The following is a 16300-nucleotide window of genomic DNA, read 5'->3' on the forward strand; positions in this document are numbered from 1 at the left end:
GTCAGGCTGCGACACTTTGCACAGGGTGGTCAGAATAGACCTTACTGGAAAGCTGGCACTGGCAGGTACTTGAAGGCGTCTGGGAACGAGCCATGTGGGTATTTGAGGAGTCTTCCGGATGAGAACAGCGTGGGCAAAGGGATAAAAACGTGCCTGAAATGTAGGAAAGTAGCAGGGGATGAGGTTGGAGAAGTAAGGGCTGGCCTTGTAGGAGTGTGGCCCTGGTAAGGACTTTTTTTTTTTTTTGGCTGTGCTGCGTGGCCTGCGGGAGCTAAGCTCCCCGACCAGGGGTTGAATTTGTGCCCCCTGCAGTGGAAGCGCAGCGTCCTGACCGCTGGACCCCCAGGGAAGTCCCAGGGGAAAACTTTTGTTTTGGGGAACTGCTTGCTTCTGTGGTTCTTTGGTTAGAAACAGGGGCTGGGGCAGCAGGCAAGAGGCTGAAAGACGATTAGACACCTGCTAGGGCTGAGAGTATTCCGGGTGAAACGAACAGCATGAACTGAGGCGTGGAGACAGGAAGAGGGAAGCAGAGCACTGTGCTCGAGAAGCTTGTATGCTAGGCAGGCTACAGGCCCTCAGCTGCCGAGCCGCATCGCGGATTTTATCTGGTGGGACATGGGGAGCCTGCGGAGGTGTGTGAGCAGGGGAGAGGGTGGGGTTGAGATGGGAAGGGATCTTGGAGAGATGATGTGTCTGGTTCCCGAAGGAAGCAGAGGCGTGAGGGCGGCAAATAGGGGCTGAGGACCAGCTCCTGCCTGCCTAGGGCTGTGCCTCTGGTCCCTTCCGATCTGGTTTTGGAGGGCGCCATCTGGTGGCTCGGCTGGAAGCTGACTGAGCTCCGTGGGAGAGGCCAGCAGGAATTGGTTGGGGTGGGGAGGGGAGCTTGTCAGGGGGCATTCTGGGGAAGCAGAAGCGTCCAAGCTGAACCAGGTTGGGATCCAGAGAAAACCAGTCCCAAACCAGCCTCGCCAGCCACCCAGATGACGGGAAAAAGTGGCTGGCTGGCCAGAGGGAAAAGGAGCTGTTGCTGAGGAGGTAGGAAGTTCCTGTTAGGCCGTCTTCTCACAGGATGAAGAGTGGCCAGGAAGCCTGTGACACATTCAGGAGGCAGCCACTTCTCCGTAGCTGGACCCCTGGCTGGAGGTGGAGAACAAGGTGTAAAAGTGGATGCTGGGAGACTAACCTAGGGGATGAGGGCAGGCTTTTCCAAAGAGGGTATTTGAGCTGGGTCAGGACAGCTGAATAGGATTTCAACAGGCAGAGAATCGTTCCAGCCAGCAGAAACCAGCCATTGTTAAAACTCCAGTGGTTGAAGGGGTTTGGGGAGTGTGTGGAGAAGGGTAGGACCAGAATGCACTGGGGATGAGGAGGTGAGGACGAGGTTGGAGATATAGGGACCAAACCACTCAGGGCCTCGAATGCCAGGCTATGGGGCTAAGACGGCGACGGCGAGCCAGAAAAGGATTTTGAGCAAGGGGTGGACTGGGGCCTCGGGTGTTCAGAAGATCCCTCTGGAGTGAACTAGAGGACAGACTGGAGGCTGGGAGGTCAGGAGGAAGCCTGAGTTGGGAGGATTCAGAGAAAGAAACTAAAGAGAGTGGAGACATCTGCTAGATTCCTTTCCTGTGAGGCTGTTGCTGGGGTGAGGGGCAGGTTCCTGGCCCCTGGTACCCGGGTAGAAAAGGGACAGCAGTTGACATCGCCTGCTAAGAGGAGGCTGTTTATAGACTGGGTAGCATTATCACAATACACAGGGCTCCCGAGCGCAAGCACTTGCCCTAAATTGTCTCAGTGCCCGTTCTCGGCCAATAAGAGAGCACTTCTCAGGAGACTCCATTAAGGACGGGCCGATTTATCTAACCGGACGGGGTAAGACCAAGGCTGGAACAGGTCGGCGATCCCTGGAGGGATCTACTTCCGTTGGTGGGGGCAGTCTGCAGAGTCCGTTCTCCCGCGGGGCTGCTTCCTGGAAACTTAGTGGAGGGGCGGGGAAGGATCAAATGACTTCCGTTTCCACCTCGTCTTCCATCCTCTTCTTTTGCTTCTTCATTACCGCCTCCAGCTCTGACACTTTCTCTTTGTCCTGGAGTGGGGGTGGGGGTGGAAAATCAGGACCTTGCAGGCAGAGACCTCAGCCCCCTCCCCAGTCCGGGCTCGGGGACGAGCGCCCGCCTCACCTCCAGCAGCGAGCGCTGCACTGTGATCTGGCTGTACACGCGCGCCCCCTCCTCGGGGCTCAGCGCCCGAAACTTATCTTTCTGCAGCGAGAATAGCTGCGCGCCGCTCAGTGCGCCTAGCGCGGCCACGGTCCTGAGCAGGGGCATCCAGGGCACAGTCAGGCCTGTTGGCCAATCACGGCTCAAGCCTCCTCAGCCCCACCAACCACTTTACGCCCGCTTAGCCCTTTGTCCAATCTGAGCAGCATTCTAGCTCTCAAGCCGGGGGGCGGCCGCTGCTGATGGCTCCTGAATCCCCATCCACCAATCATAGCGCGCCGTGGGGGGGGGGGGGGCTGCCTTCCAAGGGAGGCGGTGCTTCCCTAGAGACTCCAATCGGAGCCTGGAAAAACATGGCAATCGCAGCCCGACAGTCACAGTTGCTATCAGACAGACCCCCGTTTTGGACCAATCCCGGTCTCCCGTGGTCTGCCATGCCCCCTCTGGGCCAATCGGAGCGCTCCGCCCCTAGCGCCGGTATCTCAGGGTCCCCTAGCCGGCACCTGCCACACTCACCCTGAACTAAAGCCCTTGCCCTGCAGCCAGGCGCGGACCTCCGAAGCGTTGGAGCGCGGGCTGAGCTGCGGCTCCGGGGCGCGGGGCTCCGGGGCGCGGGGCCCCGGGGCTGCGCGGCTGGGGCCCGTGAGGCCCTGGGCCAGGCGTGCCTGCAGCTCCTCGTTGATACTGAGCATCTGGGAGAATTTCTCTGCAGGCGGGAAACCGGGAGGGAGGGCGGACTCAGGGCGAAGGGCCCTGGGCTCAGAGGGTCGGGGACCTCCAGCGTCCTCGTGATGGGTCGGGACTCTGTTTACTCTTTCTGAGCCTCGGTTTCTCTGCCTGGAAAGCGAGGACAAGGACCGCTCCTTCGAAGGGGTGCCCCCACCACTCACCCTTATTGCCGGAGTCCAAGTTGTTGAGGCTCTCGCAGCTGTCCCTGGGAGACCGAGACGGAGCCGGAGCCTGGGTCCGCGCTGGTCGGGCACCGGGAGCTGGAGCCAGGGTCGGCACTGGTGCGGGAGGGGGCGGGGGGGTAGGAGCCGGGGCCGAGGCTGACGGGGGAGGGGGAGCCGGAGCCAGGGCGGACGCTGGTGGGGGGTGGGGAGCCGGAGCCACGGCCGGCGCTGGTGGTGGAGGGGGAGCCGGAGCCGGGGCCGACATTGGTGGTGGAGGGGGAGAGGGAGTGCTGTTCTCCTGGAGAGGGGAAAAAGAGGAGAGCACCTGGATCGGAAAGAGGACTGCGTCCCAGTCCCCTTAGCCTGGAGGTGAATTTCCGAATCCTCAGCCACTTCCTCTGCCAGTGACTTTGACCCCTTATCCCTCACGCCTCTTGTTCCCAGGACCCAGGATCTGAGCCCAGCCCCTCTTCCCTCAAGATCCAGGAGTCTGCCCTGGCTCACCAGGCTGCGGCCCCCCCGCGGCCCCGGGTGGGGTGTCAGGATATTATAGGGTACATATCCCTCCTGCCCCCTCTGGTCCCGAACCTTCCACCACTTGCGCTGGTCATCCAGGACCTGGAAGAGGGAAGGGTTCAGAGGCTGTGTCTGTAGCTAGGGCTGGGTGGACTCCAACCCCCCAGCCCCACACCCCGTCCCCCACTCCTCTGACCTCCAATATGTCCCACTGCTTGACAGACAGCTCGCTGCTATTGCGCGCCTGGAAGTCATAATTACATAGGACCCACTTTCCCGCCGGCTCCAGCCCCTGGGGCTCAGCTTCTGGTTCCTGGTCTTGGTGACTGAGGAGAAGGGGAAAGGGTTGCGGGGTAAGGAGGTAGCCAGCTCCACTGCTCTGGACTGTAGGGTGTTGGTGTGAGCTGGGGTTAACGCCAAGCAGGGGTCGAGGCAGGGGAGGCCGGTTAATACTGTTAACAGAGGTTTGAAATTGTAATACCGGTTTGAATATACTGTGCTCCTTATGTGCCTGGCACCATGCAGTAGGCACATGATATGAGTACTAGCATCAGCTCCATTTTATAGATGAGAACATTCAGGCTCAGAGAAATAGAATGACTCTCCCCAGATTACACAGCTAGAAACAGCTGCTGTTTATTGAGCATCTACTGTGTACTTGACTCATGCATAATGATAACTCATAAACATAATAAAAACAATAGTTAGCACTTATATAGCACTTATTACATGCCAGACACTGTTCAAAGTCTGCTACATGTATTAGCTGATTTGATGCTAGAGACAACACTTGGTAGAACCATGAGTTTGGACCCCCTAGTTCCTTCCTCCCTCCAGAGACCCAATTATTATCTCCATTTTACAGGAAAGGAACAGTGATATCAAGTGACACGGTGATGTAAAGGTCACAGAGCAAGAAAGAGGTGTAGTCAGGCTGGGACCCGGGCAGGCTGGCCCCAGAGCTCATGTGCTGAGTAATTCCATTCTACTCGCACGCAGCTGGATGTGAACCTGCGTGCTCCCATGACCCTGAGCTCCTGACTGCTAGCCTGTACAAACTCACAGACTTCTCCCTCTTTCAGGGAGGGATTATTATTATTTCCATTCCCCTCCTGCCCTCCGCAAAGAACTTGAAGCGCAAAAAAAAGGTGAGTTAAAAGCTGTGGGTGTCAAGCTCAAGGTTCAGAAGCGCACCGAGAGGGGGGTCCGCTAGACCAGGCAGCTGGGGGGAGGGGAGCAGACTTTTAGCTCTGACAACCCAGTAAAAGGCACCTCAGCCCGGATCAGGCCTACCTGTGCAAGGGAGAGGGGAGTCTTCAGGGCCGAGGCACCCCCTGTGTGGGGCCGGCGGCAGCTCCCAGCACGCCGCCGTCTCTGCTGAGACTCTCTGCCCAAGCCCTCACCCAGACCCCCTTCTGCTCCTCCAGACCTGCGGCTTTGTTGTCTTCTCATCCCACGCAGCTTCCCTCCCATCTGCCCCCCGACTTGCCCAAGGAATCCTAGCTCCTCTAGGCCCTTCTTCCCCCGGGACCCAAGAGTCTGCACCACCATTGCTTGTTGGAACTATGAATTTGCACCCCCAGTTCTTTCCTCCTCCAGAGACCTAGGAGTCCAGATCTCAAGCTTTAATTTCCTCGACCTTTTAATGCTTAAAAGGTCCCAGTGTGACACCCAGCAGGGACTGAGACAATTGCTCTAGAGCCTTGGGAAAGCAAGGGTCCAGCCTCCCAGCCTTTACCTCTCTCAGGAGCCCAGAGATACTACCACTTCCTAACTTTCCCAGAAACTTGCCCCTTGGCCCTTTAAGTCCCAAGCCTACTTCCCTGGGTCTCCAAGGTCCCAAGCACCAGACTTGAGCTCTTCTTCAAAACCCAATATCTAATTCCCCAGCCTCTTCTCTCCAACACCCAGGACTCTGTCCTTATAGGGACCCAGGCAGGGAGCTTCCCAGGCCCTGGGAAACCAAACTGCCTTCTTCCAGACCTTTGGGGATCTAGAGGTCCCTCTCAGACTTTACCCACTCCCAGCACCCTCCTCCCTTAGACCCTGGAATCTGGGCCTCCAGTTCCCTCCTCCCTAGAACCCAGAAGTCTGGGCCCCACTCCCTCCCTCGTTGATCCTCCCCCCGTCCCAGCCCAGGCCCCTGCCTCATCGCCACCTCACCCACCTTCGAAGAGCCGGGAAGACAAAAGGAAAAAGAAAAAAGGGGAAGCGGAGTCAGCGCTGGGACCCCCCAGGACGCACCCCTCCTGGACCCCACCTGACCCGACTCACCCATTGACACTTACCCATTGACAGCGACCTGAGGAGTGCTTTGCTGCAGGAGATGAGAGCAGTAGATCAGGTGGGGCCCGGCCTGCGCCCCAGAATTCCCAGTCACGGCCCCCCCTGTGTCATCTGGGGCAGCTTAAGCCTTAGCCTCACCTGCCGGCGGCGCCGCTCGTGCTGTAGCTGTTTCTCTACCGGGTCTTCCCAGGCGCGGCCCTGTGGGTCCGTGGCTGTGGGCTCCCAGCCGCTGTAGAACTCAGGTCTGTATGGGGGTCCCTCCTCTGAGGGTAGCTCTATCCTGCAGCCAAGGAGGGGCAAGGGATCCTCAGGGATCCTGGTATGACCTCCCTGTCAGTAACTTCATGAAGTTCTCCCCCTCCCCTTAAGCCTCGTTCTATTCCAACAAGTCTAATCCTGCCCCCTTTTGCCAAGCCCTGCCCTTGCCTCTAAGCTGCATCCACGACATCAACTATATTTGTAAATACCCTGATTCCATTCATGCTCCGCCCTGGCCTCTGATTCCAAACCGTGTTTCTAGCTACACACATCCCGTCCCTTTCCCCTAAGTCCAGCAGCTAGCTCTGCACCTACTCCCTTGAAGCTCTCAGCCTCCAAGCGCAAAGACTGCTCCCCCTTTCCAAACGTTTCCTAAGCCACAGACCAAACGTTTCCTAAGCCCGCCTCTTCGGCATAGCCTCACTCCATTCCCCTAAGTCCTGCCTTTTATTCCGGTTTGAGTTTTTTTTTTTTTAAATCATGCTATGAAAAACCTAACTACCTAACTTTAAGATTTATTTTTGCAACTTTTTTAAACAGAGAAAACAACACACTCCTTGGGGAAAGGTGAGTGGCTAAGAGGACAGGTCCTGGGTACAAATTACTACCAGAGCCTGGAGTTGACAGGCCTGCCTAGGAGAGAACCACCGGCACTGCCACACCACCAAAGGGGGTAGCTGCTGTCTGAGGCTCAGCAGACAGTTTCATACGCCACGCAAAGCTGCTCGCCTTTCCTCATCGGATCGTGGCATTTGACCTAGTCCCACCTGAACTTCAATTTCTTTGGCGACACCCTCTAGCTAAGCCCCACAACTAACCTACCCTCCTAGCCCCATCTTTCCAACAGTCCCGCCACTTCCTCCCAACCCCACCCCTAAATTACCACGCCTCCTGCTTCCCAGCCCTGTCCCTCCAATCACCACGCTCCCAGCCAGCACCCACCCACCCCCGCCCCGCTCCGCCCCTGGATCACCACGCCTCCTGCCTTTCAGGCCTGTCTCTCCAATCACCACGACCCCAGCCTCCCAGCCCCGCCCCTAAATTGCCGCTCCTCCAGCCTCCCACCCCCGCCTCTTACCCCGGGCGGGTCCAAGAGTCCCCCAACGAGGTCCAGAGCGTGTTTTCAAGTTGGGTGACGTTGTCCCACAGCAGCGCCACAGCCTCGGAAGTCAGATGCGGCCGCCGCACGCAGCTCGCGAACTGGGGGCCGCCCGAGGCGTCCACAATCTGGCAGCGGCGCAAGAGTGGGCAAGCTATCAGACCTTGAAGTGGAACCCTCCTGCTGCAGGCAGCCCTCAGGCCGGGGGTGTCTCACCATTTGCAGAGGTCCGAACAGGAAGTGCAGCAGTTCTGGGGAGGAGGGGTTGGCGATGTTGCTGCGCAGCCGGGCCTGTGGAGCCGGGGAGGTGCTGGTATTAGTGCGCGGACAGGTCAGGTTTGTTATTCCCCTCGCCCCCTGACGCCCCGGGATGAACGCGTCCTCACCAGCAAGCTGAAGGCGTACTTGATTTTCTGAAGCACATCAATGAACTCGGCCTCTGAGGGCGGCTTGGCCCGCAGCGTCAGGAGGCCCTCTGTGGGTAGAGAGGCAGGCGCGGTGATGGGGCACATGCAGACAGCGTCAGGCAGGGTCGAAGAGAGAGGCAGAGACCCAGTGAGATCGCGATAGGGAGTCAAACTGGCAGGGGGTGCAAGGGGAGACCCAAGGGAGAGGGTGGATATCTGGGAGTGGCCAGGAAGAGGGTGTTCAGGATTGCCACTCGGTGGCGCCTCCTCACCCCCGGCCTCCCGGTGCCGGGTCCTGCGGCTGCGCTCTCGGTGCTCCAGCACTCGGGTCGCCTCGGCAGACTTCTGCAGCCTTGATACGAAGGTCTCCACGTCGTCGAACACGTGGTTCAGGATGTCCTGGGGGGCAGAGCAGGGGGATACGTGGGACCCCTGAATCTTGGACCCTCATCACCCCTGTCCAAGCCCTCTCAAACCAAGAGCGCTTAGGCACATTTAGGCCGGGCCACGCCCTCTGATGCTTGACTCTGCCCCCACTCTGTCCCTTCCAGCCACCCCCCCAGAAGTCTGACCAAGTCCCCAGAACCAAGCCCCACCCCCTGACAGAAGATTCACACCTGCAGCCAGTCCCGCCCCGGCCCTAGACCCGCCTCACTCACCACTTCCCGCTCCGCCTGCAGACTGGCCAGGTCTGGGCCGCAGGGGCCCAGGTCCCGAGAGGTCGGGTCAGCGCTGCTGCAGACCTCCGCCCGGCCCGGCCTCCGCATCTCTGCAGTCTCTGGGATGGGGTCCGCCTGGGGTCGCCCGCGGCCCGTGGCCGGCTCCACCGTGTTGATCGCGGCGCGGACCGTCGGGCGGTGCTGCAGGGGCGGGGTCTCGGCGGCGGGCGAGGGGTGGCACTGCAGCTCCTTTCGAGTAGCCCTGCGGGGGAAGAAGGGGAAACTAAGGCTGGGCACACCGAGGGGTCCGGGGAGGGGAGAAATTCGGGGCTTCAATCTGAAACACTGTGGCCCAAAGGGGTCAAACCTAGGCTCTCAGTGGTAGGGAGAAATCCGATATATGGGGGATGGGAGAGCACCTCTCCGGAGGGAAACTGAGGCAGAGGGAGGAGAAACCGAGGGGAGGGGAGTACACTTGGTACAGGGTTTGTTTGACTCCATTTAAAACTCGTTCTGCTCTAGGCTAGTGGTATCCACCGATTTCTCGGTTGGGGAAACTAAGGCCCAAAGAGGGGAGCTGGCTCCCCAGAGACCTCCCCGTCGTCTCTTCTCCCCAGCTTCCAGCCCGACCCCCTTACCTGAGCGCCGCCGCCCTGCGCTCCCCGCGGCCCGAGCGATAGTTGTGCAGAGCTCCCTGGATGTCCTCTCGGATCAGCTCCGCCTGTCAATCACGCCGTCAGGCCACGACCGCAACCCACCCACTGCCCGCCCAGGCGGCTCTCCGAATCGGTTCCTCAGCTCGGCCCCAGACCACGTCCAGCCATAGCTCACGCACTGCGCCCACGCACGTCCACGCCCTGAACTCACACCCTGGCTCTTAAACTGTCCCTGCCTTAGGCCCCTCCCCCAACCACGAAGGCCCCGTCCAGCTGGCGCTTCGCCCCTGACCACACTCACTCCCATCCTAGTTCTGGCTGCTCCCCCAGACCCTCACTTCCATGTTCTGTCCACGTTCTGTCCGAGCTCTTAGCTCTTAGCCTCCGTCTCCATTCGGCCCTCTCGTTCCTTCTCGACCCTACGTTCAATCTGTTCTCAAATCCCCCTCCCTCCCAGAATTCCTTTACAGGTCACGCCCCCTCCGCTGGCCCTGACCCCGCCTTTGCCGTACACCGTGGCCCCCGTCTTAGAGGCCCCGCCCCGTTGGAGGTCCGGCTCCGGACTCCGCCCGGAATCCGCAGGGTCTCAGTCTGTGGCCCCGACCCCCGCTCGCTCACCCCCAGACGCAGGCCCTGGAAGAAGTGCACGTCGGGCTGCGTGCGCTCGGGCTCCTGGCACACGAGCAGCAGCAGTGAGCAGCTCTGGCCCGGCGGTATCACCGTGTCGCAACGCACGATGGCGCTCAGCGGGTAAGACTCCAGCTCCTCCTGTGGGGTGGAGGGTGGGACAGCGGGTAAACTGAGACCCTGAGCCAAGGATACTCCTAAGTGGTGCCAGCAGTGCCAGCACGTACAGGCACTGCGCAGGGCAACCTCCACCCCAAGTTGAGGGGCCAAGGATAGTTAACCCCTGTTTAATAGATGAGGCTAATGAGGTTCAAAAAGGGGGCGGGGGTCCCTTGCCAAAGTTCCTAGAGGAAGAACGTGCAGGAATCAAGATTCACACTCAGATCCCTGAGGTCCCTAGGGCTCTCCATGCCTTGGTGGGCTCAGTCCAAGCTGCTCCTTCCACCCGTGTGCCCCGTGGCACCTTGGAGACTGGGTCCAGCAGCGCGACGTGTGTGGGAGACACGCGCAGCAGCATGTCCTGGGCCCAGACGCGGCCTTGGCTGTCCATGAGGGCCAGCTTCCGCGAGGCGTCCTCCACTGTGTGCACGCCATCCTCCTCACCCAGGCAGAAGGTCACCAGGTGCTGGAGAAAGCAGTGAGTCCCGGGATGAAGCCAGGTGGGCTGAGAAGCCCCTGGCATCAGCCTTATAGCCTGCGACTACGCACACCTCCTCTGGGAAGCCTTCTCTGATCACCTGCTCCACCTCCTCCCAGTGCCCTTTGTGTGTCTTCCCTGGGTCTAGCTCTCCAGCTAGACCCCTTGAAGGCAGAGAATGGTCTGGATTATATCTAGTTCCTTCTAAGCAGCTCTACCTCCGTTAGAGCACCTGGCAATTTTGCTGGTACCTCTGGACCTTGTCTGACCCCTACTCATCCAGGATTGCATCTGATTTGTCCCTGTGGTCCAGCTATCCAGCACAGGAGCTGGTCCAGAGGAAAAGTTGGCAGATTCAAGTGGAATTGAGTTCCTCCACTGGATACCCACATCTGAGGCAAGGCAGAAGAAGTCCACTTTGCAGATGAGCTAACTGAGTTTCCCAAGTTCTTACGGCTTGGAGGTCCAACTGCTTTCAACTCCCCCATCTCCTCAGGCCTGCCTTGCCTCCTGCAAGACTCCCCGTGGCAACACAGACCCCAGACTCACATTGACTGGATATTGGGAAACATCGGCCATAACCTCGGTGGAGTAACGCTTCCTCTGTTCTGTGGGGGGAGAAGGAGAATGGCTGCAGGAGACCCAGCTCCCAGCCCCTTCCCCCTCAGACTCAGGAGTCCAGCCCCCCAGCCCCCTCCCCTCCAGACCCAGGAGTCCAGACCCCCAGCCCCTCCTCCCTCAGAAAAGGAGTCCAGACCCCCAAACCCTTCCCCCATCAGATCCAGGAGTTCGGGTCCTCAGTTACCTCCTCCCTCAGACCTAGTTTCTCTTGGCCCGGGGCTTCCTTGCCCCTCAACTCACCATAGATAGACTTGGCACTCCGTTTGGGAGAAGCTTCTGGACTAGTGAAGGAAAAGAGGGGTGAGAGGGGCCATGGGAATTGGGGGCAGATCATGGGAGTTTTGAGTGCCCAGCAGAGCTTGTGAGGGCGGTGGGGAGCCATGGAGGGTTTTGAGCAGGGGAGGGCAGGGCCAGAGCTGGACTTTAACGAGACAAGTATGGCAGTGGTACTGGCTCGTGGTGGCGAGTGTGGTCTCTACTGTCACCCAGACCTGGGTTCAAATCCCCTGTCAGCTACTGCTTTGTCATGAGACCCCGGGTGGGAGACGATCTCTCCTGCTTCAGTTTCCCTTTCCATAAGACAGGGGTTAGTTACCCTATGGTGTCTGGTAGGTCTGTTGGGCGAATTCAATGAGATGATGCAGTTGGAATGTTGTGCAGCCTTAGTAACTGTTATTATCATTATTAAGATGATGCAAAAGGCTTAACACACAGTAGTTGCTCAATAAATGGGATTTTTTTCTTCTTTTTTTGTGGCTGCGCTGTGCTGCGTGGCTTGCAGGATCTCAGTTCCCCGACCAGGGATTGAACCTGGGCCATGGCACTGAAAGCGCCAAATCCTAACCACTAGACCACCAGGGAACTCCCAATAAATGGGATTTTTTACAATAGCATTAGTATTGGGAGTAGATGGAAAGTTATCTTCTTCCCCTCCTACCCCCACGGGCCAGGTTCTTTTCAGCCAGATCTTTCTCTGAGAATTCTCGAGTCCCCATTTCCACAGAAATAACAGCTCAGAGCTTGGTTGGGGTCGGAGATGAGAGATGAAGGATGAGAAACTCTTTTAGTCAAACCTCTGCTCCTCTTCCTGCCCTTGTCAGTCAAATCTCCCCACAATTTGTTTACCTCTGGGCTGGAGAACTCACTCCCTTCCATCTCCCATGCAGCTATTCCCACACTTCTCTCTTTATCCTTCTCCCTGCTTACTCCAGGAGACTTGACCCTTCATTATGAACAGTCCTGAGCTTTTAGCAAAGGGTCAATATTTAATAATAAGATATAACAACTGGGAATTCCCTGGAGGTCCAGTGGTTAGGACTCGGTGCTTTCAGTGCCGTGGGCCCAGGTTCCATCCCTGGTTGGGGAACTAAGATCCCAGATGCCACGCAGCGCAGCCAAAAAAAGAAAAAGGAAAAAGGTAACAGCGATGACCTAGCAGCTCTCATGAGTTGAACACCTGCTGTTGGTCAGATGCTCTGCTAGGTGCCGTATGCGCATTAGCCTATCGGAATTGTCCCTGTTTCACGGAGGAGGGACTGAGGCTTGAAGAGGTGATGTCCTTTGGCCAGGGCCACACCACTGCTGAAAGTTAGCGCCTGGATTTGGACCCAGGTCTGTCTGCTTGGCAGCAGGAGGGAGGCAGCTCAGGTGGTCCTCAGAGTGTCCGGGCTGCGGGTGTGGATGAAAGGGTCGGGGGGAAGGGCGGGGCGGCCGGGGGACCCGGTGGGCGGGGGTACTTACCCAGTGGTGGAGCTCATGGTGCCGAGAATGGGGAGCTCCTGCCACCTGGAGCCCTGGGAGGCAGCAAAGAGGTGAGGCCGGACCTGATCGCAGGACCTATGGTTCCTGCCCCAGCACCTCCCCGCTCAGACCAGGAATCCGGGCCCCCAGCCCCTCCTCCCTCAGACCCAGATGTCCAGGCCCTCAGGCCGTCGTTCCTCAGACCAGGAATCTAGACCTGCAGGCCCTCCCCCCTCACACCTAGTACACTGCCGCACCCCCAGTTCCTCAGGGCTCCATGCATTCAGCTCCCTAACCTGTGTGTACCCCATTTTCCTTCCTCTACCCAGGGATCCTGTCTCCCTGTCTTCTAGCCTTTTACCTTCTCAGGGGCCCAGGAGTCCAGAACTCAGAGCTCCTTGTCCCTTGGAACTAAAGGGTTTGGACACCAAGTCTCCTCAGAGAACATTCATCCAATTCCTCAGCCCCTACGACCCCATAGTCTTCCCTTAGGTGTTCGGGTCCGATCTCCAGCCCCCAGCTCTTCAGAACTAGACTTTAGTTCCCCCAGCCTTTCCTGTGTCTGGACCCAGGAGTCTGGGCCCCCTGCTCCCCTCCCCCAGACCCAGGAGTCCCCACCTCCCGTCCCTCCTCGCTAGGACCCAGCTGTCTTCCCTGGGCCCCCTCCTCACCTGCTGCTCAAGCTGTGTCAGACAGGAGGCTCTGAGCTCTTCTCTCCCTTCCCTACAGGGGCCTCTCCTTCCTGCTCACTCCCAGGGCCCTCCCTCCTCCACATACCTGAGCACTCACCTGGTACAGCCTGCTGGCGTGGCCCCTGGGCGGGGCTGGCTGACAGACCCAGGGCGCCGGCTGGGATGTCCTCAGGGGAGCCAGAAAGCTTATTGTCTCCATCACAACAGGAGAAACTACAGTAATTCGATGTCAAACTCCTTCACGCGCGGAAATACCCGCTTCGAATTCTCCTGGTATCTCTGCGATTCTCCTGGTATCTCTGCTAAGTTGACTGCCGCTTGTTCATGGTCAATGTGGAAGGGTGGGCTTTGAACCCGGAGCCACCTTTCCATCTCCAGGGCTGGTGTCCATCCCTGCTCTGTGCACACCTCCTCTCTGGCGTTCCTATCTCCACCGGTGCCCTCGGCCCCCAGCCCTCCCCTTCCCTCCTCCTTTGGAAATGTCCCTCAGTAATTCCCGATAACGATGACAGCTAAGACTCAATGCCCAACACTGCTCCAAGGGCATCACAAAAATGAACAGGCTCCCCAGGCATGAAAATCTCCTTTCGAGAACTTCCCCTGTGCCATGGACCTCGCTAACTGAGTTATACACACCGCTTCTTCCCCGAACCCAGTGGAGTGAGTGTTGGGGTGTCTCCATTTGGCAGATGAGGAAACTGAGGCTCACAAGGGCTCAGAGACTTGCTCAGAGTTACACATGCAGTGAGTGGTCTCCCTGCCGTCTTCCTCCCCAGTCCGGTCTCAATGCATGGACCCCCATAGAAACCTGAATCAGCTTACGTCACTCCACTCTCAAAAGGCTTCGGTGGCTCCCCATTTCTCTGGATAAAAGAGAAGACCTTCTACAAGGCCTTAAGTGATGGTACCCTACCTCATCTCTTCCTTTGCTCCTTGAGTACCCAGATGCCATTCTGCCTCAGGGCCTTTGCACTTGCTGTACCCGCTGCCGGGAAAGCTCTTCTCATATCCATCGATGAGAAGAGGCTTGCTGCCTCATCTTCTTCAGGTCTTCGCTTGAATGGCAGCGCCTCGGGAGGCCTGGCTGGCAACCTTGTTTAACACGGCAGCACCTCTGACCCGTCCCTCCTTCAGGGTCTCTTCCCCCTCCCCCAACATTTAGTTTCTCTCCAGATGATTTATCACCCTGTAACTCACTGTATTACCTGTTTATTTTGTCTGTTTTATGTCCTCCCCATTAGAATGTAAGGCTTCAGGACAACAAAGACTATTGTGTGTTCAGTTCCCCAATGTACCTGCAGCATATAGAATAGGGGCTTGCACGTAGTAAGTGCTGGAGTGACATTTGTTGAATTACTGAGTTTTTGCATTTGGTGCACTTGTGTGCATTTTTGCTTCACTGAACACATGTTGACCCCACAGTCTCTACTACGAGAGGCTGGAAACCAGAGAAGGCACATCCTTGTCCTGGATTGATGGGGAAGAAAGAACAGACAGAAAGAGAGATAATCCTATTGTGTGGTGTGATCATAAAGAGCCCAGGTGGGTGTGGGTTCGAGTCCTGGCTTTGCCACTTAATAATTTTGGTAATACTTATTGTGTGCTCATATCCTCTTCTGAGCACCTTGTGTGTGTGTGTGTGTGTGTGTGTGTGTGTGTGTGTATAAACCTCACAACGTCCTAAGAAATGGGTTCAATGATCCCCATTTTATACATGAAGAAACCAAGACATATTAAAGTTAAGTAACGTGTCTATAATCACACAGCTAATAAGTGGTAGAGATGGTTGAACCCAGGCCATACAGTTCAGACACTGCATCTTGGTTGTTACTCTGTGCTACCACCTCATGGTCCAGGCCCCTATCTAGCTGTGTGACCCTGGGCAAATTACTTAACCTCTCTGTGCCCCAGTCCCCCATCTGTAAAATGGGGATAACAGCACTGGGAAGATTAAAGGAGGTTACAGAGAGGTCTTAGTACAGTACGCAACGAAGAGAAAATCCTAGGGAAGAAGTGTTAGCAACCACATCGATGATGTCTTTCTTTCCACAGGTCCTATAATGGCAGATGCTAAGGGTGCCTCGGAAGCCTGGAGGCGGCTCCTCAGAGGGTCAGGGCAGGCTTCCTGAAGGAGGAGGGGTGGGGTGGCCAGAGCTAAACCTGAAGGGCAAGTTTGGCAGCCCCAGGTGGCCTGGAGGATGAGGGAGGAGTGTTCCAGGCCAGGAGCTGCCTGAGCGACGGAGGGGAGGGCCATCTGGCCAAGTCTCAGTGGCTCCGGGCCATGACAAATGCAGATCTGGCTGAGACCAGGCCCTTTCTTCGCGTGCAGGTGGAGAGAAGTGTCCTTGTAAAGGCATTCAGTGGGAGTCGGGGGCCTGGACTCCTGGGTCTGAGGGAGGAGGGGCTGGGGGTCCGGACCCCTGGGTCTGAGGGGGGCGGGGTTGGGGGCCCGGAACCTTGGGTCTGAGGGGGAAGGGCTGGGGGTCTGGACCCCTGGGTCTGAGGGAGGAGGGGCTGGTGACCTGGTCCCTGGGTCTGAGTGGGGAGGGGCTGGGGACCTGGTCCCTGGGTCTGAGGGAGGAGGGCGGTGGAGCGCAGGCGCCCCCAGGCCCCACCCACAGCAGCTTCTTTGCGCTCCGGAGCAGCAGGTGAGACCAAAACCCAGCCTCCGCCCTGCCCTCGTTCAGAGCCCAGGGCCTCCTTCCTTCTTCCCTGCCACAAAGGAGGCGCCTCCCTCTCTCCAAACCGTAGCACGTGGTTCCCAAATACCAGTGGAGGCTCACACCCCTGCACTGTCTGCCTCAGTAAGCCCTGGGTGGAGGTGCTCACCGGGGGGCGGGGAACCCGGCACCAAAACACCGACGGTAGAGCGCCTTTTACTGAGTGAACTTTAGGACTCTGTGGGTCTGAATCTGCCTCTGTCCCTGAACTGGGATAGCTTTGTTATTGGGGAACTGGATTGTTTATTCTCTCTGTTGGGAGATCCCGGGAAC

General features: G+C 57.9%; 1 protein-coding gene across 1 annotated transcript; it reads right to left on the reverse strand.

Annotated features, from left to right (window-relative positions):
* Nucleotides 1-913: 913 nt before the first annotated feature.
* On the reverse strand, nt 914-13334 carry EPS8L1 (EPS8 signaling adaptor L1). Its single transcript, XM_060000384.1, has 20 exons — nt 13287-13334; nt 12616-12668; nt 11116-11156; nt 10804-10862; nt 10081-10242; nt 9609-9758; nt 8973-9055; nt 8335-8596; nt 7948-8074; nt 7655-7743; nt 7485-7559; nt 7248-7396; nt 6050-6191; nt 5914-5942; nt 3822-3951; nt 3614-3727; nt 3107-3407; nt 2733-2922; nt 2178-2310; nt 914-2083 (listed from the first exon to the last, which is right to left on the reverse strand). Exons 2-20 carry the CDS (start codon nt 12630-12632, stop codon nt 1997-1999), a joined length of 2340 nt encoding a protein of 779 aa, XP_059856367.1. The 5' UTR covers nt 12633-12668; nt 13287-13334; the 3' UTR covers nt 914-1996.
* Between the last annotated feature and the right edge of the window lie 2966 nt (nt 13335-16300).

Source organism: Delphinus delphis, chromosome 20, assembly GCF_949987515.2.
Source record: "Delphinus delphis chromosome 20, mDelDel1.2, whole genome shotgun sequence".
NCBI classification, from domain to species: domain Eukaryota; kingdom Metazoa; phylum Chordata; class Mammalia; order Artiodactyla; family Delphinidae; genus Delphinus; species Delphinus delphis.